The 24,404-nt window shown below is 36.7% G+C and overlaps 3 protein-coding genes, 1 non-coding gene and 1 pseudogene across 8 annotated transcripts; 3 read left to right on the top strand and 2 right to left on the bottom strand.

The window, feature by feature from the left end:
* Positions 1-8,088: 8,088 nt before the first annotated feature.
* LOC126629738 (protein yippee-like At4g27745) lies at positions 8,089-9,775 on the bottom strand. 3 transcript variants are annotated; one of them, XM_050299845.1, is made up of 3 exons: positions 9,719-9,775; positions 9,233-9,389; positions 8,089-8,496 (listed from the first exon to the last, which is right to left on the bottom strand). In XM_050299845.1, the coding sequence occupies exons 2-3, from the start codon at positions 9,338-9,340 to the stop codon at positions 8,269-8,271; spliced, it is 336 nt and encodes a 111-aa protein (XP_050155802.1). In that variant the 5' UTR covers positions 9,341-9,389; positions 9,719-9,775; the 3' UTR covers positions 8,089-8,268. The 3 variants fall into 3 exon arrangements, with proteins under 3 accessions (XP_050155802.1, XP_050155801.1, XP_050155803.1); XM_050299844.1 differs by lacking the exon at positions 9,719-9,775 and having other exon boundaries at positions 9,233-9,522; XM_050299846.1 differs by lacking the exon at positions 9,719-9,775 and having other exon boundaries at positions 9,248-9,519.
* A 1,172-nt stretch (positions 9,776-10,947) lies between these two features.
* Positions 10,948-14,561, bottom strand: LOC126627933 (probable serine/threonine-protein kinase WNK4; annotated as a pseudogene).
* A 983-nt stretch (positions 14,562-15,544) lies between these two features.
* TRNAV-AAC (transfer RNA valine (anticodon AAC)) lies at positions 15,545-15,618 on the top strand. The gene has a single exon. It is a non-coding gene; the product is annotated as a tRNA-Val (tRNA).
* A 130-nt stretch (positions 15,619-15,748) lies between these two features.
* On the top strand, positions 15,749-20,953 carry LOC126629529 (bifunctional fucokinase/fucose pyrophosphorylase). 2 transcript variants are annotated; one of them, XM_050299602.1, is made up of 7 exons: positions 15,749-16,205; positions 16,495-16,786; positions 17,171-17,535; positions 17,912-18,038; positions 18,149-19,162; positions 19,349-20,082; positions 20,377-20,953. In XM_050299602.1, exons 1-7 carry the CDS (start codon positions 15,879-15,881, stop codon positions 20,773-20,775), a joined length of 3,258 nt encoding a protein of 1,085 aa, XP_050155559.1. In that variant the 5' UTR covers positions 15,749-15,878; the 3' UTR covers positions 20,776-20,953. The 2 variants fall into 2 exon arrangements, with proteins under 2 accessions (XP_050155559.1, XP_050155558.1); XM_050299601.1 differs by having other exon boundaries at positions 16,492-16,786.
* A 672-nt stretch (positions 20,954-21,625) lies between these two features.
* Positions 21,626-24,343, top strand: LOC126627700 (protein LEAD-SENSITIVE 1-like). 2 transcript variants are annotated; one of them, XM_050297212.1, is made up of 3 exons: positions 21,626-21,803; positions 22,004-22,158; positions 23,485-24,343. In XM_050297212.1, the coding sequence occupies exons 2-3, from the start codon at positions 22,065-22,067 to the stop codon at positions 24,168-24,170; spliced, it is 780 nt and encodes a 259-aa protein (XP_050153169.1). In that variant the 5' UTR covers positions 21,626-21,803; positions 22,004-22,064; the 3' UTR covers positions 24,171-24,343. The 2 variants fall into 2 exon arrangements, with proteins under 2 accessions (XP_050153169.1, XP_050153170.1); XM_050297213.1 differs by having other exon boundaries at positions 21,953-22,158.
* The last annotated feature ends 61 nt before the right edge of the window (positions 24,344-24,404 follow it).

Genomic DNA, 24,404 nt, shown 5'->3' with positions numbered 1-24,404 from the left:
TTCAGGTTGTGTACATACTTACATTTGTTCTAACCTTGTTTGGAGAAAATTTTGAGATCCCTGTACATCAGCAAGCCCAATGGGGAAGTTCATCGGCATATGAGATCCTAGTATGATATTTTCTTTTGGTCTTCATGTTCAGTTATATAAGAATGGTTGTGTTGGATTCAAGAACCATTGATTGATGATCTAAGCAAGCAAATTTCTTCATCGTCCATGAATATTATAACCATGGTATATGATTGAACATATTGAAGCATAAAATTTTAAATTGTGATGATCCAAATATGGAATAAGCCTCCAATCGCAACAGTTTTCAAACCTATAATAATTGCATATAATATGGTTTATGCATGCATTTTATTGCATAAAATATGTTTTGGTTGCACCATCGAAGTCTGGAGGTTGCTAATATTTTTTATCAAGCAAGTACATGTAATTTTCCAAAGCCAATTATGCATATAGTGCTTGTATTGCATGTGTAAATTTCATCATAACACCATTATCCAAATTGTATGCATAAAGAAGGCATACCGAGAAGCATTTATATATGCATAGATTATCGTACTCGTTTGAGATTGTTTTGTCAAAATAGTTTGGATATTCTGACTCTAGTGCAAGAGTGTATATGTTGCCTATAGCTTCGCGTTTGAAAGGTAAATTAAATTAAGTTCAAATCCTATTACCTAATTATTACAATTAAGAGATGGGCATGAGATTTCAAATGCTTCTTGGCATCTTTCTAAATGCAAGCGACGGAATTGGTTCACTTTTAGATTGTCTCAATACTATTGTTGGTATATAGATTGTGCCTCTATATATTATTACGATAACATATATTAAAGTTGCGTTTCAGGGATGCATATGCTAAGTTCTCCACATATCAACTTAATACATACTTGTCAATGAATTTAATGTATCTCTTATACATGAAAGTAATTTCATATAAATTTTGGCAACATTATTAAGCAAATGGCATGTTGGTTCAAGCATGTATGAGATGATGCAATTTTAAACATTGCCTTGATCTTGGAATGTGATGAATTATAGTTTTTTGGTTAATCATGTGATTATATATATGTTTAACAAAATGTGGTGAGCATATGAATGCTTGAGGTATGTAATTCATTCAAAGCATGTGACTTACTTGATAAGCATGAGTTTCCAAACTTTTATATGATTTGTTAGTTTTTCTTATGCCTAAGGAATTCTAAACATTGCTTTGATCAGTCAATGTTGTATATGCCACAAGAGGAGAAGAAAAGAAATTACTCAAGGCTAATGAGTCTTGTACTACGGAAAGAAAGGTACAAAAGAAGGAACCCATTTGACTTAAGAGAGCATTTAGGTGATATCACAATTTGGCTTTTGAATTAAAGTGACTGTATTGTTTAAAGTGTTTCTATTTTGAATCTATTAGCTCCATCATGTTCTCTTACACTTATTGACATCCTTGTGGTGGAAGATTGATATTACAGTTCTCATACAACTTGTTCTATATGTGATTAATCTCTTTCAAGTATGTTGTCAGGTTTCTTGAGATTAATTGAATATCGAAGGAATTCATGAAGGAGATTATTAAATTAAGGCCATTTGTTGGCAAGACTCGAAGCTTGAATCAGGTTATCATAATTTTTTTCACTTACAGCTAATTAATCCATATGACTTTTTGTATTGTTTCAAATTGGAGATGATCAATGTCTTGTCAACTAAGCAAGTCGTAGCGGCTTAGTTGATGCTGGGACTATGGTTTTAAGTTACTTCGATCAACATTGCATCTTAATTAGAATAAAAGGGATAATCTTCTTGCCCGTAGGTGTGGATCGTTTCCTTTGTTTTAATTAAGATGGCATAGTATGAGTTTTATTTCACATGAGTTTGTGAAAGCTTAATCTTGCCCATAGGTGTTGAAGTTTTTTATGAAGGTAACTCTTGTGGCATATAATCCATTACTAGAAACTAATTAATTTGTTTGCATGTAGGTGTAAATTAATCTAGTTTCATGAAGTTTATTGGGAACAAAGTTCCATGTCATCAATTACAAAATCCCACTATAAGCCCCATAATAGGTTGTGGTTTTAAGGCATGGAAATTGGTTGCATCATGACGTATTTTGTGTCTCTTCATAAGACTTGTTGTTGCAAAGTATTGGACCCATGAAGATTAATCAAGGATTGCTGAGGTATGCATTGTTTAAGTCTTATGCTTGTAAATCTTTTCAATTTGAACCATGATGTCGGTTTAGAGGATGAAATTTGACTACTAGAGTTTTCTTTTGGACATCGAAATTTAAGTGATATGAAATTGAATTTGTTATGGATGTATAAATTCATGATAGATGCACATAATTGTTTCTGGTAGATTGCGTGTCTTGATTTAAATCGGGTGAATGACACGTCTAATGGTCACCAAATGACCTGAATTTTTGATATGTTCAACATATATATGTCTACGTGTCTGAAAATTTTCGTAAATATTTGCCATGTATTGTAATTATGGTGAATTTACTAGTAACCCATGCTCGTACAGACAGTTTTACTGGCAGATTGTTTTTGTCTTTTGAGACGTCACTTTAGACAATTATTTTGACCTAAAACGGCTCTATATTTTTATTTTATGAAGATTACTATGTATATTTTGATCTGTAAAATTTTGATAGCAATTAAGCATATAAATTAATTATGATAAATTCTAAAGTGTAACTCATTGCTGAAATTTTGTTTGATAACTTTATGTTGGTTGTGATGTCTATTTAATTATGTCTAAGATATGAAGCAATTTTGTACCTCCTTGAAAGAATTTATGAATGAGTGTTTGCCCAAGTGGGAGAATTAGGGAAAGAAAATTGGGCTTCACACTCATTAACTTATTTGCAACAAGTGTATAAACTCTAAAAGTTTAGTGGGAGTTGTTCTAAAGTTTTGAGCATTAAGTGGACTTGCATAAGTCTATTAAAGTGTTATTCTATCTTCCATGAATATGTTTTTTGGTTGATGAAATTAGAATTATGCATGACTCGAATGACAATAATATGTTTAAGTTGTTGAATGAGTACTTGGTGCATGTGTATATTTTTACTTGCAACCATTTGGATGCCTTAATTGATTATTTGTGAATCTTTGGAAAGAATTTTGAGGCTCAGGGGGACTTAATATATTACATTGATACTAAGTCAATGTTTGCTAATCCACTTAATAGAGTTCTTCCTAATGCAGCGTTCCATGTGCATGTGAAAAACCATGGGTTTAATTTTCGATTTTGATGCATTGAATTAGTGGGAGATTCATGTTTTATAATTTAGTTAGTTCCCTTTGCATTCATTATGTAGTTAAGTCACTAAGACTATTAGTTTTTGGCTGGTCCGTCAGTTTTGGATTATATATCTGTGTGGCTGTTTGAATGCAGTTATCAAGTAAAAAGTAAAGTTAATGCTTTAAAGTCACAAGCATTTACAAGATGATATGAAGAATGTTTTCAAATACTGTTTTCATTAAAGGTAGAAAACTAAGGTATTCTAATACAGTTACACTAGCCATCATGCTAACACTGACTGGGTTTTGGACATAAGATTTTAGTCATTATTGTTCATTCCTTTGCATAGTTTTTTACCTTTCATTGAGATTATGCTATTTAAGGTGTTAAGGAAAGGTTAAAGAAAGACAATTTTATAGTGATATGCATTCATTGACTAAGTAAGGGTGTTCCCACAAGCATATTTCAAAAGATTTGATTTAAGTATGGATTTGCAAATTAAGTGACGATGTTGCAAAGTTTCATGTTAGTAATGCCTTACATTTGCAGATGACCTATAAGGTATGTATAGTTTTTTTAATCCATGTATTCAGTTTAATCTCTGGTTGGATTCATTGAGTCACATGTTTATGTGTTGGTCAATTATCATATGAAAATATATTTGATATCCAGTTAAGCAAATTGCAGTTTAAATCATAAAGGAATGGTTAATCTTCTTGCTCATAAGTGTGGATTAATGTTTTTGGTTTGACTTAAAATGGCATGACATGATTTATATGTTGTATTAGTTGTGAGGGTTTTTTCATCTTGCTCATAAGTGTTGAAAATTTTCTTGTGAAAGTAACTGATATCGTAGATGAACTAGTGTCAAAAACATGTTAATTCATCTTGCTTGTAGGTGTTGAATTAATTATGTTTTATCAAGTTTTGTTTGCAACTGCAGTAAAAGTTTGCATTAAAGAGGACCTGAGATGATAAAAGTTAAGACACATTCAGGTAATTAAAGTTCATCTCTGTGATCATAATTTGACGGTGTTTCATGTGAATGAGGATTTTAGCATGTGTGATTATGAAGGTTTTGGGTTGTATCAACCTTACAACCTTGTTAGTTTCATGTTGAAAGACTTATTTGACAAAAAAAAATGTATCAAGGATATGATGTTATCACAACTACATGGCCATTAAAGTGACATTGATTTCCAATTTCAAGTATAAACATAAATATTATATGTGTAGACCAGTAGGAGAATGTTGGATTTATTTCGATGTAAATCAACCTTAAATGGTCTACATCATATAATAGGAATGTAATATTGGAGATTAATGTAGATGTTGTGATTTGATTTCCTAAAGATATCAATCTTATATTAGGTGTCTTGTAATACAAGTAAGATTGATGAAGTCATTGATTTTATGTGATTATAATACCTAACTGATAGGCTAAAAAAGTGGGATTTGGGATTCCTTTATGGACGGAACATTAATACCTTAGCCCTTATAAATACTAAGGTCCTTGCAAACCCTAGATACACAACAAACGCTTCCCATAAAGTAGTTGTATTTGGCTACGTGTTTTGTAGAAGACTTTGGTGTTGCCACATCCTACATCATTCCACTTGGTATTCAATGGCTATTGCTTCACGATCAGGTTAGCCAACTCCTTGTTTGTGTTTTAATTATATAACCGCATAAAGTTTACATGACCGACCTAGCCTCCTTAGAAATGATGAAGGCCATCCACCCCCCGCCATGAACAGAAGTTGAGAGCGCTTACTAAAGACAGAGGTAGAGTGGGGGCGACCCACTAAAAGATGTCAACGTGCAACTAAAGGCCATAAATCCTATGTCCAAGCACTTAAGAGGTTAAGGGAGTTTGATCTGGCTACAACTCTCCTCCTTCCTCACGAACAAAGATATGTTGTTGAAACAAATCCATTTAGAAACAAATAAGTTTTTGCGCCAAAGGACATTTTCCTTCGGATGGGGGTGGTAGTGAGGACCTGAGCTAAGTCTTAGCTAAACCTTGGCAATCTTAATGCCATAATGCCTTTTAAATCCTCCTAGTCATTATCCTACGACATATCCTAGGACAATACTAAGGGCTCTGGGTTGAGTAGCAGAAGCAACTTTTAATTTATTATGAGCCTAAACGATGGACACAATAAGTTATTTCCAATAACCACTCTTGTTGAATAGAAACATTGCTATTAGAGCAGGAAAGTTAGTGAAATTATCCTGTCTAGTTTAGATAAAGTACCCATTATTGCCCCACGACATCTGGTTAGGACATACAACATATTTTGAAACAGTGAATTATATAACAACATTCTGCCTTTTCAAAGACAAAGCACTAGTGGCACACATGCTATATCAGTGAGAATTCCAACTATCTTGCCAAAAGGTTTGAAGAAGAATGCGAATAAGAGATATAACCATCCCACCCCTCTCTATAACCTAACCTATTCACATTAGTGAAGTGACTAGATGCATAAGGGAAGTCAACCTACGAGCACAGAAGTGTGTAGTAGTATTGTCGTCCTTCCCTAAGTAAAGGTAAAGTCTATCCTTCAGCTAGAATGTAAGAAAATTGAAAAAAAATGGCGGAAAGAATTAAATGCGGTTGCTAGCATTGAATAGAGCCGTCATCAACGATAAAATGGGAGTTTGAACTTGGGAAACAAGTTTTTGTCGCGGGAGAGGAGCTAGAATGTAAGAAAATTGAAAAAAAATGGCGGAAAGAATTAAATGCGGTTGCTAGCATTGAATAGAGCCATCATCAACGATAAAATGGGAGTTCAAAGTTGGGAAACAAGTTTTTGTCGCATGAGAGGAAAGCAGGGTCGGCTCAATGTTGAATCAAGAAATCCATTCAAGGGTCAAAACATTCTAATGCCAAAATAAGGAATACGAGAAAGTTGCAAGATCTACTTGATTAAGATCTGGCTCGGATACTACTAGTAGCTAAGCATCCGATTGTATTTTTTTTCCTCTTTGTATCAGTAAGATTGAGTGTTCAAATTTATGGAAATTTTCAAAACTGAAAGAAAAAAAAATCATTGGGCTAAATTCTGAAAATGAGTTTATTATTTTAGGTGTTAATAAAAATTAAGTCGAACTGTTCAAGCTTGTCCAGAGAACTGAGTTGAGCAAAGCCATATAAAAGTTCATATTTAGTTTACAAGCCAAGCCAAGCCAAGCTTGAACTTGAAAGTTAGAGTCGAGTCCAACTAGAACTTGAAACAATTATTTGATCTGAGCTTGAGCTTGAGCACTATTAATATTATCTGACCCGAGCTTGATCATCTTGATAGTCGGTTTGACTCAGCACCCTTACTACTTCCCATACTACAAACCAAAATTATTTGAAATTGTTTTCACTTCCAAAATTTATTTCATTAATCTCTTTATTTCTTTTTTCCTCTCCCACCACATTCTTCATCCCTCATTTCACCCCATACACATTTCTCATATCTAAAATACAAAAGAAGAAAACTAGAAACAAAAAATAAAATTGTATCAAACAAGCTCATTAATAAAGGTATTCCTAACAAAGAAAGAATTGATTACTTGATTAGAAAACTCTTAATAGACAAACAATCCTTGTTCCTTTCGCCTTGCTGCCTTCATCTTTCAACTTTAGAACTTGCTCAGTCTTCTTTAATAAATATGTATTCAGTGAGTGACTATTTCCATCTCTAGTTTAAATTCATTACAGCAGTTGTTAGTTCTGCCTCTTTATCGGTTAATTTAGTACCATTTTTAATTTCTTTAAGGGCCCCAGGTACGCTTAAAGTCTTATGATTATCCCTTTGCCCTATTAAACCATCAGACTCGACTAAGAAATCCATGTTACATGCTCAAAATAAATAGATTTTGAGCACGGGTTTTTGTCGATAAAGGTAAAAGAATCAAATGTATTCAAGTAGGGTTTTCTGGAATGTATTAATAAGCTAAACCCATACTTCGAGCTATTTCATGTCATAAATAAACTTGAATACTTAAGAAATATGTCGGATAGATGAATTCACATCTCTTACAACCGACACAGACAAGTCCCTAAGGGGAGGGGGAAAGTTGGACCAAAATAAAAAGGGAGGGGGAAAGTCAATAAGAAAAAGGCTATGGTCACCATCTTCTCGTCCCCATCAAGAACCGATGCACCTAGCTTTTTTTTCTTTAGGTAAAAAGATAATAATATTACCACTAGAAACAAGCAAACTTACAAACCGTACAACCAAAGATTCCAAAGACAAAATTACATAAACAAGCAGAATAGATCAGCCAATCAAACCAAATGGACCAGCCAATCAAACCAAAGCAAAGCCCAACCAATAGCTTGGGCCCAAAACAGAAAAAACCAAAGAAAGCCGATAAGTCGACTGCAGCCGCCGCTACAACAATACATCTCGATCCGCCTAATTCTACGCCTCCAATCTCACATCGACTCGCCGACTGTAGCATCCAACCCCGAGCACCACTTGGTACGCAACCACAATCGAAGAAATCCAACAACCAAATAAAGAAATCCAGCTACTAGAAGAAAAAAAGCTTGTGGAAACCCACAAGCAACATTGCTAGCAAAGGCAATCAGAGAGAAGGTGGTGGTGTTCGGAACACCAAGTCTATGCAAGCACCGAAGTTCTACGGTTTGTCTCAGTAAAGCATGATTGCAGATCGGAGTAACAAAGAAGAGGGACGCCAGTGGAATAAGAAGAAAATGATAAATCGATATGGAGAGCATGGGAAAACATAACCGAAAGAAGGAAGAGGAGATAGAGAGGAAAAGGAGAATGGCTAACCAGCCCCGACCGAAGCTAGGGTTGGCGCCACCAAATCTGAATAAAAAGTCAACGTGATTACAAATTGACTTATACGTCAAATCGTCTAACAAATAAAATTTTCGTTCATGAATAAAAGGTCAACATTATCATTATTCACAAAAGGATACCACCATATCCGAATTGGAAATTAAGAGTTTCTTTGTACATTCACAACCCAAATTGATGAGTACATATGCTACCAATTGACCTTAACAATCTTAAATTTTTCAAGAACGAATTTTCCTTCTTTGTACTTCTGCAATTCCTCATAAGCCTTGACATATTTCCAGCCTAATACCTCCCCACAATCACAGCAGTGTACATCAGCAACTGTGTGGAGACCTGTGATCAGATGCCGATCCTCTTTAGGCCCTACGACCACGTTCGTTGCATGGGAGAACAGAAAGGCCCTGCCACGGCTTGCCTAACAAAGCAAAGCATATCATATATATGTATACATTATGGCACAAAGATCTTCAAATATTTGCAAAGTACTCCATATATAGTGTATAAATTATATGAGATGATGTTTGTCTTGTCCCACTACTGTTTTTATCTCTCTCTTTTTTTTTTTTTTTTTTTTTTACAACATGAAAAATTGAACTCTAGACCTAACCTAATCGTGACTCATTTCTCCACCCACTCTCATCATTTGTGTTGCCTTATCCGGCTATTAGGACTTGCCTACAATATGGAAATCATTGTGGTGTATACATCATTTTGGTACTGTCATGCATTTTAACTTTACCATACTCTAGTACATACATGATTAATTTGAGATACCGTCACAATGACATCAGTGTTGTAGGTAAGTTTCTCTCTTTGAACTATATATTTAAACGAGAATTCACGAATCAACAAAAGGCATTTAACTAATAATGCATCTGCTCATTGGTAGCCTGAAGACATGACATATCAATTATCAAACTATTGAATCCGTCTAATCAATTAATAGTCGGACAACATAACATAGTATATACTATTTATGGCAAATAAAAACATTTCCATAACTGAAACTTCATGTTCTGTATACTCAAATATAACACTCCAGACCAGATTTTCAATGCAATGACACACTTAAATCTGATGCAATGACCTTATTACCAGAACAATTGCTGTAAACTGCATAATAGTAAATAGAGATATGGAGGAGAAATCACATGTGCTTGGATCACCTGAAAAGCTTTAGAGACAATATCATCATGACAGCAAACGTGATTCTGGCACTTGTAGCAGCCATACAACCTTGGCCCAGCTAAATCAGCCATTGATTGGAGGATTTGCTTAACAGCAATATATATCACTTTAATTTAATTGCTGCAAGAAAATTACAAAAACAGGAAGAAATTAAAGTCACATACCAATTAACTGCTAATTAAGCTTGATATTAACCACCAAGCCAAAGCTGATCATCTTCTCCAAACAATCACCCAATTGAACAATTACAAAACCATTGAAGCAGGCATCAATTATTGAGATGAATTATATAATATAGAATTAGATATATTGGATAAACAAATGCGATGATTAAGCCAGGGTTGTTAATTAAGTAGGCTTTTAATATCTGTTGAGTCCCAATCCATCCTTCATTAAAATGAAGAATCTGGAAGAAATAATCATACCGGTCAAGCATTGTTGTTTCTTACCTGAATGCCCATCCACCAAAAGAAAAACAGCAAAAAGCAAGACTATTTCAATTTTCTCCTACGGACAACATATATATATATATGAGAGAGAACGATTTGATTTGCACCTTGCTCAAAGGTGAGGTAGGGTTTCGGGGTTTTTAATTTTTTAGTGATGCAGTCAGGATTCTCATGAGACACGCCACATTTTGGTAGCTAAAGAAATCTGATGGGGCCACAAATTAAAAAAGGGTGGCAAGGCTGAAATATGTGTAATTCTTTTACTTGTACTGCAGGCCTTTGTTCCTTTATGCCCAAGGTAACATTGTATATATGAGGTGTTAACCCTGTATATGCAATTTTAGGTTTATGGGCAACAAAATAATGGTATTAGTTGTTAAAGTGTCTTCAATTGATGAAAAATTAGATATTAGAGCTTTGGTTCTTATAGTACGAAGGGATTGACAATTTTTTTACGAACTTAATTTGTATTCAAATATAATTTAGATACCAAATAGGCAATTTATTATTTAATTATTTGGTATCTAAACTATATATTAATAAAACTCTCTTTATCAACCAAAAGAGAGGGAAAAGACTATTTAATCTTCTATCAAAACAAAAAGTTAAGGGCGTCAATGTAATTTCCTAAAACAAAATTTTGCTATTTGTTGTTCAAGTCTTTACCTACAGTTCTCTCTCACTCTCTTCTTCTCTCTTTCAATTTTAAAAATAAAAAAATAAAAAATTTCATACCCACTTTATGTGTGGACATATAAAAAATTTCAATTTTAAATGAGAAAAGAGTCTCAAAATCCATTCAAATATTTAATCAAAGTCCATAAGAATCCTTTCAAATCTTTTCAAATCTTCAATCAAAATCCATAAAAATCCTTAAAAGGTTGTAAGGATTATACAATCCTTTGAAATCTGTCACTTAAAAATGTTATTTAAGAACCTCTGAAATCCACATTGAATAACCAGTGTGATTTGTTGGTGGTTGTGTATAAGCACGCACAATGTAATGACATCTCGAAATCGAAAATAATTGCAGAGAGCGGGGGAGATTTGTGGTTAGAGGCTTGTTTACGTTTCTTGGTGCTTCTCTTGAATTCAACATGCGTGATCTCAAGCTATGTCAACCTTGTGAAATATGCCATTGATCGAATGCGGTTTGGTATTTTTCAGCTATACTTGTTAGAATAGCTGACAAACCCGAAGCATTATGTCATCAGTTGTGATCATCCATCTGCAAAAAGAAGCTGAGGATGCATTAGCAAACAAAAGTAACAGGATATATCAGCATAAAATTTAGTCCCGAGAATGATCGCGGCTGCTGAAAAAAGTGAGCCGCATCCGATCCAAGGGTTAAACATCATGTCGACGCTTAAATAGAGTTACCAGTCAACAATATACAAGGGAAAAGAGTCATAGAAAAAAAATTGGGTTCAGTAGGGCTCTAAATTAGCCAACAGCCACTTTCTTCTTTTCTATCCATCTCTTTCTGGTCATTTCCAATGCTTTCTCCCTCATCCTTGAAAGATCCTGTAACCACCGCTGGTACTGTGACTCAATCATTTCGAGTTCCAACTTTGAATCGGCATCCAGATCATTATCTACCAAAGATGGAGAATAACAGCTGCTTGTCAAGCTCATATCTTTTGATAAATCGTGTCCATGAAACGGAAACTGCAACTTCTTTATGATCCCATTCACTGGGAAGCCTCCTCCTTCATTGCTAGCATAATTGCTCTGTAACTTGCGGTCATCGAAATATGAATACCTTGGCTCTAGCTCAGAAGTATTGCAATTAACAGATTCATCAGCAAAATCAGCAAAGCTTGGATAAGAGGTAATTCCACCATTAAAATTGATGGTATCAGGGTTATCACAGGAGCTACCATCTTGCTCTACCATCAAACCATCAGGAGCACCAAATAGCACTGAACCCCACAGGCTTGACAATGATGGTTTTCCATTTTTACGGACTAAGGATCCGCCACAAAGACTCGCTGGTCCACTTGAGGAATAATCAGATGAGGGCTTCCAACCAGGTAGAAGTTTCATTATCAAGTAATCGATAAACTCAGCAATGAAAGCCACATCATGATCAGCTAATTCCAGTTGTTCAACCATCTCGCTCGCCACAGACACTGCAGTATCACTAGCAATGTAAAAGAGAAAATGTATATTCCTCACCTTACCTGTAAGATACAGAAAAGTCATGCTATTACATTCCTGACAGGAATAACAATACTAGACATAATTGCATACTTACCACATGCATCAGCTATACGCAAAGTCAATGATACTGAATCGTCGTCATTTTTTATCCCGCTCAACCTGAACTCGTTGTTCTTATGTGTCCTTTGAAATTCCAGAACCTGTGGACTCCCATTGTTGCTTCCTGTACATGTGCTTATAGATAGCTGCTTGTAGTCAGTATCTATGTCCATGGATAGAGGCCCAGACTTTGGTAAATTTGTTGCTTTCAGACTCTGGTTAGGCAACTGTAAGGGATCACGGATTGGTTCCCTTGGATTGTCAACTTGAAGGAATGCATCTCTGAGCAACTCTTTCGCCGATACCCTCTCAGATGCTGGAACCAGACATTTTTCAACGAACTCTTTGATTTGGGGGTCATTCACCTTCCCAAGGGCTGCAGGTTTAATGCCCTGCAAAAGAACATACCAGAAATAAGATTCCTGTGGAACTGAGTGATTCTACTTTAAACAGCCAGCAGAAGGAATGATGATATTCCGATGATTCCTCACTTACAGAGGTAACCTTCTTAAATATTTGAGCAGGACTTTTGCATTCACTATATGGATACTCAAAAGTAATCATAGAGCTCTGGAGCCATAAACTCGGAAGTCCCTTTCGTAGAGAAAAGAAAAAGTTTCAATACTTGTTTAGACGGTTTAATCAAGAGATAACATCTGATGTCCTAGATTTCTTACCAATCACACTGCGAGCAGTAGGCTGCTGCATAACAGTTGCCAATCCAAGGTCTCCGATTTTAACTTCTCCATGATTTCCATTAATGAAAATATTGTCACATTTTAAGTCTCTATGAATGATAGGGGGGCTATGGCTGTGGAGAAAGGCTAAACCTCGGAGAATCTGCCTTGCCCAGTTCCTTATGGCCTTTGTATCCACATTTTTATGCTTCCTACGATATCTAATAACCAAAACGTGCGCAATTAGTTTGATTTCATATAATGCAGTTAAACGATACAAAGACAGAATGAGAAGGAATCAATAGAACATACTGCCTTAGGCTTCCAGATGTGAAGAGCTCCGTAATCATGTTAATCGTATTTTTCTGATCATCCACCCATGAATTATAGAACTTAATAATATTTTCATGTTTCAGTGATTTCAGAAGATGAACTTCAGAATACAATTTTTCCAAATCTTCTGGTGATCGCAAGACAGCATCAATCTTCACCCGGCTCCAAGCCACTTCTATTCCATCAACTTCATCGAATGCCTTGTAGCTGCAAATAATGAATGAGATGCCCAAAATTTAAAAAATTAATGATAATTCTTAAATTTAACAAAACTGTTGTTCCTAAAAATAACGAAATCCGGAAAACAAAAGTGAAGAAAAAAAAAAAACTACAAAGAGAAAGGTCTCAGAACCATACACAGTCTTGAAGGCACCTTTGCCCAAGATTTCATTGTACTGTTACCAGAAAATAAGAAAAAAAAAATGAATTAAAGGAGAAATAAAAGACTGAATGGAAGGGGAAACACAATCTTCTCAGTTGTAACAAAAAATAACAATTCATTGGTTTCCTATCTAAATCGGCTCGAAAGCTAGCTGCTTAATCTGATGAACACTTGCACACACATATACAATCTAATACCAATTCATTTGAAACAACAAAATTAATCAGTCACTAAAACAAAAGCAACAAAGTTACAAAATGTACAATCTATTCAACAAAATTGAACCTTTCCATCAAAATGTGACCCATTACTACACGAAATTCAACATATCGAAACCATATAAAAATATGGAAAACAAACAAGAACTAAAATTGCAGCTTGAACACAATCCTTATTCCACATTCCATAACATGTCCAATCCAAAATGCAAGTGCAAGTTGTGATATTACCCGAACATATCGATTGCTTGGGTCCTTCTCTACAAAATCGACCTCTTCATCGAGGAGCTTCGCCACTGGAAACATCCCATTACTTGCTGGCGATACCAATCCGACCCCTGAATTCATTTCCTGCCAAGAACCAAAACTGCTACCACACCAGAAAGACAAGGACTTTTTCTTTTTCTTTTTTTATATATTTTTTTCTTCTAGCAAATAATTTAGCGGGTCAAATTTTCTAATTTGGAAAATGTATTCTTCTCTCATTCAGCTAAAGAGAGCAATCGCCGTTGTTTGGGTCAAAAAAAAAAACGACGACGCAGCAACAGCTCATAGAATGCTTCAGAAGCGATGCAGAAGAAATCGAATGCCGATTGGAAGCAGAATCGGCATTCGACGGCGGCGGATGGAACCAATGAACCGGCTGAGTTCAAAACCCCAAGTTCCATGCAACGCGGTTTTGTCATTCTCTACGCCAATATCGTCGCGACCCACTTGGCGAAAGCCATCCCTGAAGTGAACCCAAGTGGCCGAGAGGGGGTCAGAAGCGGCGGTGGAGATCGGACATTAGGATTGACCAGAAGGAGAAGACGAAGGCGGTAGCAGAGCAAAATTCGACCGTTGGGCGGGGGGTTGAGAGATGGAGGGACCGCAAAATCTGAACCGAGGAAAAATGGGAGAAAAAAGCGAGAAGAAAATGGGGTTGGAATTTGAGAGAGAGAGAGAGAGAGAGAGAGAGAGAGAGAGAGGGGAGAGCGGGTACGGGGGATTTTCATTTTTGGGGACGCGCGAAATTCAAGCTCAGAACACACACGTGTGTGGATTGCTGTTTTATATCTTTTCTTTTTTAAAGAAAAATTAAGTAAATAGATTTGTGTAGAAAAATAGTTTGTGCTATTCATACTGGCTTTTGTCTATTAATATTTTTTAATTTATTCGACCCGATACTTAAAAATTAAGAGAAATATGTAAAAAGTAAAAATAGTATATAAATAGTACCACACAAAAAAATTGATAACGGTGACAAATGACATCATCTAGAGGGTACATCTCATAATGAAAACCATCTTCAATTTATCTTCTAAACAACCCACGATATAGAAGATTATGAGAAATTATTGGAGTCAAAAGAATATGGCTAATTTTTATCAAAAATTGATTATTATTTTTATTTAAAATTAACTGAAACCAAAAGCGAATTTAAACCACATTATTATGGCGGACTTATTAGGCTTGACCTATTTCCCATCTCTTAATGTAATTAATATCGTTTGGTAAAAAAAAAAAATAATTAACTCTATGACTAAATTTTTTTTTTAGCGATGTTGATACTATGTTTTATTCAAACTTACATAAAAATTAATTGGTCAAATTTTTTTTTTTGGGACAAATTGATATTTCACATTAATAAATTTGTTTAAGTTACAAATAAAGAATTCAAACTTGAGTACAGAGAGAGGAGCACATTATTCTAAGGAGTGTGATATCCACACATCCCTTTTTACTTCTCTCACACCTTTTTGGTTTTCGATCGTCGAATCGGATGAATTGAAAAAGATCAATTGATAGAAATTAACAACGGGTGTGTGGCACACCCCTATTATAATTAAAGATTAAACATTTAAGGTTATGACTAGAAAATTAAGACATGGAAATATAATTAAATGAAGATCTAAATGTTACTTATATTTTTATGCCAGTTTATAGGTAATAAATTGACCAAAATACACAAAATGGTTTCGTGGTGTAGTTGGTTATCACGTCAGTCTAACACACTGAAGGTCTCCGGTTCGAACCCGGGCGAAGCCATTTCTTTTTTTCAACTCATCCAAAATTTTTGCCCTTTTCAATATTCGTTATACGACGTGTCGTACACTGGCAAACAAAAACGACGTTCTATCAGCTGTTTTACCGACAAAGTCGACGACGACCCACCGCCGGATGACCCGACATTATCACAACACCTGTTCGGCTTTTCTGTTAAATGATTGGTCCATCAGTATCAGCGTACTGAGAGATTCAACATCTGAAAGTCTCACCGCTCAAGCTTTCTCTCAGATTCCCGGAAAATGGAAACCAAATTCTCGCGATCCAAACGGAAGGCTGACGCGGCAGCTGTGCTCCGGAAATCATGGTACCACCTCAGGCTGTCGGTAAGGCACCCGACCCGGGTTCCCACTTGGGACGCCGTCGTATTGACGGCGGCTAGCCCCGAGCAGGCCGAGCTCTACGAGTGGCAGCTCACTCGCGCCAAGCGGGCGGGCCGCATAGCCGCCTCCACGATCACACTCGCTGTGCCTGACCCCCATGGCCAGCGCATCGGCTCCGGCGCCGCCACTCTCCACGCCATTCACGCCCTCGCCAAGCATTACCGTGCGTTGGGCCTACACTCAGAGGTAACACTGTTCTGAGTTTGGTAATTGGGTTGTATTGTAGATATTTGTGATTAAATTTACGAAACTTTGTGAAATTGCGATGTGGGTTAGCTTAAATTTTCACTAAACATGATTTGGGTAGCTTAATTTTCATTAAAGGGTATGTAATCTGTTAAATTTACAGCAAATTGAAGAAGAAAGGTGGCCACTTTACTCTTAAATGTCATCAGCAAGTGGCTAAATTTTCACTAATTGTGATGTTGGCTAGTTTTTTTGCTTGTATCTGTAAGCTGTTTCATTTCAAAAGCAGGTGGCAGCTACAAGCAATGGTGGTTTTGGGTTCTCGGAGTCAAATCGAAATGCAACTGGCAATGAAATGGATGATGATCTCTCGGAAATGGTTAGCTTCATTGCCAAGAGGCATATATTATTGCTTCATGCTGGTGGTGATTCGAAAAGGGTCCCCTGGGCAAATCCCATGGGGAAAGTTTTCCTGCCACTTCCATATATGGCAGCTGACGACCCTGATGGGCCAGTCCCGCTGCTTTTTGATCATATACTTGCAATTGCTTCTTGTGCAAGACAAGCTTTTAAAAATGAAGGTTAGTTGTTCCGTCTATTGCAATATAAGTGAGACTTGGCCATCTCTTTGTTATGAGAATTTGTAGTCGGTGTCCAATGAACTTTTCACATTCTGTCTTTTAACCCTAGTTAACTATATCATATGGGGCCAATTCTTTTAGGAGTGCTTAAGCAGGCAGGGTTGAGAGATGTGTCTAAGGTCATTTGATTCCATGAAAGAAATATGGATAATATTGCTATCTGAGATATATTCTAGTTCGAAAGTTGAATTTGTAATTAATTTGTTTATTTTGGTTTTCATTTTGTTCTGTCATATTAGAATGACATTCACCGTATCTTGTGGTTAATGTCACTGAGTTCATCTCTCCAAGCATCATGTATAAATGATGTTTCATTCTTTGCAGGTGGAATATTTACTATGACTGGAGACGTACTTCCATGTTTTGATGCCTCCAACATGGTGCTTCCAGAGGACACATCCTGTATCATAACTGTTCCCATCACCCTTGATATCGCGTCTAACCATGGTGTTGTTGTGGCATCTAAGAGAAGAAATGTAGAAAAAAGTTATCCTATCAGCTTTGTTGATAATCTCTTACAGAAACCTAGTGTAGACGAACTTGTTAAGAACAATGCAATTCTTGATGATGGTAGAACACTTCTTGACACTGGAATAATAGCGGTTAGAGGTAAAGGGTGGGAGGAGCTTGTTACACTTGCATGTTCCTGCCAACCAATGATTTCGGAGCTTCTGAAGACCAGAAAGGAGGTAAGTTACTATTTCGATGAGCTTTCATTGCATGTCGTCCTGCAAGTGTATAGTTTATGATATAAATTCAACTGGATTCTTATTGTAGGCTTTGCAGTAAAATCCTATATATAGGACCGGGTTTCTCCAAGTGTGAAATTCTCAGTGATTTTAGGAAGGTTTTAAATTTTTAATAGAGTAATGCTAGGTAAACCAACTTTTAAGACCAAATTTACAAACTATGTGATGTGGCACTAATAGGAAATAAGCACGTTAATCAATAGTTAAGTAATAATCCAATCATCAACAACCACATCATATGGTCTACAAAATATGGTTTAAATAGATGGTCTCTCTAGCATTACCCTTTTTAATAATGTTCTTGTATTTTTCACAGATGAGCTTATATGAAGATCTTGTAGCAGCTTGGGTACCTGCAAAGCATGACTGGTTGCGACTGCGCCCTTCAGGCAAAGAACTGGTCAGCAGATTAGGAAAACAGAAGATGTTTAGCTACTGCGCTTGTATGTGTTACCTTGATGCCATTATCCATATATTTAACATTTTCAATTTTTTTTTCTTTTATATGATTATTATTTCCTATATTATTTCTGCTTCTTGATTTTAACTGCAGATGATTTGTCGTTCTTACATTTTGGAACTTCAAGTGAGGTTTTGGATCATCTGAGTGGAGCTGCCTCGGGACTGGTCGGTCGAAGACACCAGTGTTCTATCCCAGCAAGCACTCTATCTGACATTGCAGCATCCGCTGTTCTTCTTTCTAGTAAAATTGCACCTGCTGTCTCGATTGGGGAAGATTCTCTTATATATGATTCAACCATTCCGAGTGGAATGCAAGTTGGTTCTCTGTCCATAGTTGTTGGTATCAATGTTCCAGAAGTAAATAGTAGTGCTGCAGAAAATTCATTTAGATTCATACTTCCGGATCGCCATTGTCTTTGGGAGGTTCCTCTAGTCGGACACACTGGAAGAGTCATGGTATATTGTGGCCTTCATGATAACCCCAAGGTTTCACTCTCTAAGGATGGCACTTTTTGTGGGAAACCCTGGAGGAAGGTTGTGCAAGATTTAGGAATCCAAGAAAATGATCTATGGAGCTCAATGGGTACTCATGAAAAGTGTTTGTGGAATTCAAAAATATTCCCCATTCTTTCTTACTTTGAGATGCTAACTTTGGCATCGTGGTTGATGGGCTTGAGTGATGAAAATTCTGAGCATTTGCTTTCTCTGTGGAGAAGTTCACCTCGTGTTAGTTTAGAGGAGTTGCATAGATCAATTGATTTTTCAAAGATGTGTCATGGTTCAATTGATCATCAAGCAGACCTTGCAGCTGGAATCGCTAAAGCATGCATTAATTATGGGGTGCTGGGCCGCAATTTATATCAGTTGTGTGAAGAAGTTCTGCAAAAGGAAGATTTAGGAGTCAAAGTATGTGAGGAATTTCTAAGTCTTTGTCCCGGACTCTTGGAGCAGAACTCTAAGATCATTCCCAAAAGCCGAGCATTCCAGGTTCAAGTTGATCTTCTTCGAGCATGCAGCAATGAAACAACGGCACGTAAGTTGGAGCACAAAGTTTGGAATGCAGTTGCTGATGAAACAGCTTCAGCTGTAAAATATGGTTTTAAAGGTAGAGTCAATTATTCGTATCTCAATAATGGCATAATTCTTAGTAATCTCATCCACATTTTAAAATCAAGATAGTACTCATTTTGGATCTCATGTTTCTTGTCTGATCGTTCTGTGGTCTTTAAAGGACCAGAAATTTACAAAATGCTTTTTTTATTTTTTTTTATTTTTTATCTATGGTCTGTAGAACATCTCTATGAGGCTCCCAGCGATATCTCTATTCTGTCCCATAAGAACAATGATTTCGACGGCTGTGTGGATCATTCATTCCACCCCAGAAAGGTGAAGGTTGAATTACCAGTTCGTGTGGATTTTGTTGGGGGTTGGAGTGACACTCCTCCATGGAGCTTGGAGCGCTCTGGTTGTGTTCTGAATATGGCAATAAGTTTGGAAGGTTCTCTTCCAATTGGCACCATCATCGAGACAACGAAAAAAACTGGTGTCTGTATTAGTGATGATGGTGGAAATGAGTTACACATTAAGGACCTAACCTCAATTGCCACACCATTTGATGACAACGATCCATTTCGGCTTGTCAAATCCGCACTGCTTGTGACTGGCATTATTCACGAAAATGCTCTTGCATCCAGGGGTCTGCAGATCAGGACATGGGCTTGCGTACCTCGTGGAAGTGGCTTGGGGACTTCTAGCATCTTAGCAGCTGCAGTTGTGAAAGGACTTCTTCAGATTACCGATGGAGATGAAAGTAATGAAAATGTTGCGAGACTTGTTCTTGTATTAGAACAGCTCATGGGGACAGGTGGTGGTTGGCAGGATCAGATTGGGGGTCTCTACCCGGGAATTAAATGTACTTCAAGTTTTCCTGGTATCCCATTGCGACTACAAGTCGTCCCACTCTTGGCTTCCCCACCGTTAATTTCAGAGTTGCAGCAACGCTTGCTTGTGGTTTTTACCGGTCAAGTATGTGGCATCCTTTCAATTTCAACTTTAGATAATGCATAATTCTTCTTGCCTGCAATAAGTAAATAACAATAAAACATGGCACTACATAATCGTGTGTTCAATCGTGAAAAGCGTAGAAGCTTGCTGGTCAAGTTAACGATTGCAGAGTCTTGTTCTACACAGACGCACTTTAGTTACTGGACCCTGATGTTGCTTTATTCTTCATGTCCAAGCTCATGCATCTCATGTTCTCAAAGAACACACGTCTGTATTTGCATAATATGAAATAATGTAAATGTGATATTCGTGCAGGTTCGACTTGCACACCAAGTCTTGCAAAAGGTGGTAACCCGCTACCTCCGAAGGGACAACCTTCTTATATCGAGCATCAAGCGCCTCGCTGAACTGGCCAAGATTGGGAGAGAAGCGTTGATGAACTGTGACATAGACGACCTTGGGGAGATAATGCTAGAGGCTTGGAGGCTGCATCAAGAACTCGACCCTTACTGCAGTAACGAGTTTGTGGATCAACTCTTCAGATTCGCACACCAGTACTGCTCCGGCTACAAGCTCGTGGGTGCCGGAGGCGGAGGCTTTGCCTTGTTGCTTGCCAAGGATGCCAAGCAGGCAAAGGAACTAAGGCACTTGCTGGAACAAGATTCAAATTTTGACGTCAAAGTATACAACTGGAACGTCTTCTTAGATAATTAATTAGATTGATTCTTAGCTTCTTGTAACATTCTTTAATGTATATTAATATTAATTTAGAATTACGTGCCATAATTACTGGATATAAGTTTTGGGTGTTGTATTAGTTTGAAAATAATTCAAATTTGTATTTGTATGGAAATAAATATAGAATAAATTCATGAATTGATTCATTTAAAAATCGTAATATTACAATGCATTTAATCATTGTAAATACTTTGTATTTTTTTTTTTAATTTAAGCTTATTATCAAGCGGCAAAAGAGAAAAGGGAAAAACAAAGGAGAAAATAAAAGAAAGCCAAGTGGCAAAAACAAATCATGAACATGAAACACGTATAACGTGAAATCATGGCAAAGAATCCAAAGCATTCGGCATTCCTTTCTTTTTCCTTTTTTTTCCCCATAAATTGCGTTGCTAAGGGAACAAATTTAAAACAAGAAACTGTTGAGTGTAACGGTAATATTGTGATAAAGTAATGAGAATTTTAACGTAAATAAATATAAATATATATAGAAAAATAATTTTCACTTGTAAGTAAAGCCACAACAGCAAGTGGCTCTCTATTACAGTGATAGAGAGAAGTGTTGCTATTGAACCACATCGTGAGTTCGAACTCCGTCGACTTCCTATTCTAACAAATCTATCATTTGACCAAAAAAAACATAAAATAAAGCTACAACACCACGTGATTGTGTGACTATTGCATAAAAAACTCGAAGAAAAAAACCCCACAAAATTACAGGAAATTGATTAGTGAAAGGTGACAAAAGAAAAAGATAATGACAGGAACAAAATTATGAAGTGGAGCCTCCCTTTATTCTCTTGCAATTTCCACTTGTCTCTCTAAAGAGAGCTAAGAACAAAAACAAGAGAAGGAAACAAAGGGGGGTCATCATCCTCCATTTCAATTTCATCATCAAAGTTGGTCATGATTATTCCTGACCCAGAAAATTAAAATCGGAAAATACTTCATATTAATGTTGTATAAATTATATAAAAATTGGTAAAGGTCGCTAAACTGCTTCTTTGGTGAGCCAATCCTTTTCTGCCGCACCCATTAATTTTTGTATTAATTTTTAATGTAATTTAATGTAATCTTTTATATAGACTCTCCAATTTTCATCCTTTGGCGTTTGTGGGTCAGTCCAGTCAGTCAATCCATCTGCATTTTTTTGTAGAGTCAATTTTTACGTTGCAAGCGGTTTGCTTTGCTTATGGTGTAATTGCAGAGAGCCGCAGAAAGCCAGAAGCAGAAGCAGAAGGCCAGAAGCAGAAGCAGTCTAGAGAGAGATGGGTTTGCTGACGAACAGAGTTGAGAGAAATGAGATCAAGCCAGGAGACCACATCTACACATACAGAGCTGTATTCGCCTACTCTCACCATGGTTCTCTCTCCCTCCCTCTCTCTTCCTTGTTTTTATTTCATTTAGTTTTCTGGGTATTTAATTCTTGATTATATATATTCTTCTTGAAGAATTACACAATGTGGGTTCATGGAGTGATGGGATTTCTGGGTTTCTTGCATTTCTTCCATTTGTTCGTTTAATTCTAATTTCTGGGTTCAATTCTCAGCTGAATTATTGCATCTTGTTTCCTTGAATTTCAAGTTTCTTTGCCTGCAAGTTTATGGTTGTGGATTCCTTAATTTCTTGCAGTCCAAAAAACAAATACTTGTTGACTTCTTGCAGTCAAAATAAAAGAAATTGTTACAATTCAGATAGAAGTAATTTTCTTCTAATTGATTGCTTAGATCACCCTTGATTTCTAAATCAAATACGTGTTGACTTTTTGTTTGAATTTGTTGAGTAGTTCTTCAAATCGTTCGATTACACGGATAATCGTTCTGTGATGTGATGTAACTGAATTTTTCTACCCTTGATCTCTGCTGATTATTTCGGCATGATGATTACAGATGACTAGTTTCTCTTACCCGTACAAGACATGACTCCATAGCCACCAGGAGGTTCAAAGTTCACTTCTTTTAATTTTCTACCTTTTCTTAACCTTGTTGAGTCATCAAATTCGCTTATGAAGTCGTTTTAAGCACTAACTTCTGTTTCGGATATTGTTTATTGGATGGTTTGTATGGCTCAACACAGGAAAACAGAAATCGACCGAAGTATTTGTGCCTTCTCTTGTTGAACTTGAGGAAGTAGAATGTGTTTCCCCTTCCTTTTTTCTGTTGTTCGTAACCTATTAACATTGCTGACTTGCAGTATTCAACCGTAACTTGGACTCGAAAACTGAATTCCTAAATCAATGTTGTCATATAAGTTCCCCGATTGCTAGAATAAACACATTTATTCTTCCGATTTAACTAAGATGTCTCATCACAAGTTACAACATGCTATGGATTTGCAAAATGTACTAAAATGTACTTGGACGTATTATATGAAGAACATGTCTGCATCTGTGCCGTGAACTTCACATTTAGGTGGTTTGATTTAACCTGCGTAACGGAATGTCGTAGAAAACTTCAACATAAAGTTTTCTCTCGTCATTATCTTTAGCACCTGCTAAACGATTTATTTCCCCTGATTTTGTTCTTCCCATTGCAATTTTCAGTTTTGTTCATTCTGTCAGATAAAGTCCAATTTTGAATTGCTCAAATCATACAGTGCTTAGTTCATTTGAACTTATTTCTCTCTCGCGTTACTCTCATGTTTGGATCGAGTTTAACCACGAGCTGTGTTGAAAATGACATGATGCAGGTATATATCTTGGGGGAAGCAAGGTGGTCCATTTTAGACCCAAAAGAAATTTGAACTCCAGCACTGAATCATCATCTGATGTTTATGATTCGATGTCCTGTCCCACCACTCCTGACTGTGGATTCCGGCAACCCAACAGTGGTGTTGTCCTCTCGTGCCTGGACTGCTTCCTGAAAAATGGATCTCTTTACTGCTTTGAATATGGGGTTAGCCCTTCAGTTTTCCTTGCAAAAGTACGGGGTGGCACATGCACCACTGCAGCATCCGACCCATCAGAAACGGTTGTCCAACGTGCCATGTATCTTCTTCAAAATGGATTTGGCAACTACGATATTTTTCAAAACAACTGCGAGGATTTTGCTATGTATTGCAAAACCGGTCTCTTGGTAATAGACAAGCAAGGTGTGGGAAGTAGTGGTCAAGCTTCTTCTATTATTGGTGCCCCATTGGCAGCCATTCTTTCTTCTCCTCTGAAGTTGTTGATGCCAAGCCCGGTTGGTGTGGCTACTGTAACAGCTGGGATGTACTGTATGAGCAGGTATGCAACTGATATTGGCGTTCGAACTGATGTGATCAAGGTCGCCGTGGAGGATTTGGCCGTGAACTTGGGTTGGGGCAGTGACCATGAGGAGGAAGTGAGTGAGGACGATGATTCCGATTCCTCTCTTACGCAGATTACCAGGTGATTGAACATGGTTCTTGTGCAAGTCAAGTGCCGTTGAATAAGCATTTGTCGACGTTAATGACTGAAATACTGATGTGGGTTTTACAACTCATTTGAAACTCACATAATAGTGTCTTATAATTCATAGCAGTACTAATCTGGTGTCCGTAATCGATGCTACTATTCGATTTTTCACTCCAAAATAGTCATCTTTCACTCTTCCATCCGTTGTTTTTTTAAATCGAGAAAGAAAATT

The sequence above is a fragment of the Malus sylvestris genome, chromosome 7 (genome assembly GCF_916048215.2).
Source record: "Malus sylvestris chromosome 7, drMalSylv7.2, whole genome shotgun sequence".
NCBI lineage: Eukaryota > Viridiplantae > Streptophyta > Magnoliopsida > Rosales > Rosaceae > Malus > Malus sylvestris.
The sequence above is the reverse complement of the archived record's forward strand: the minus strand, read 5'-3'. Positions and strand labels throughout refer to the sequence as shown.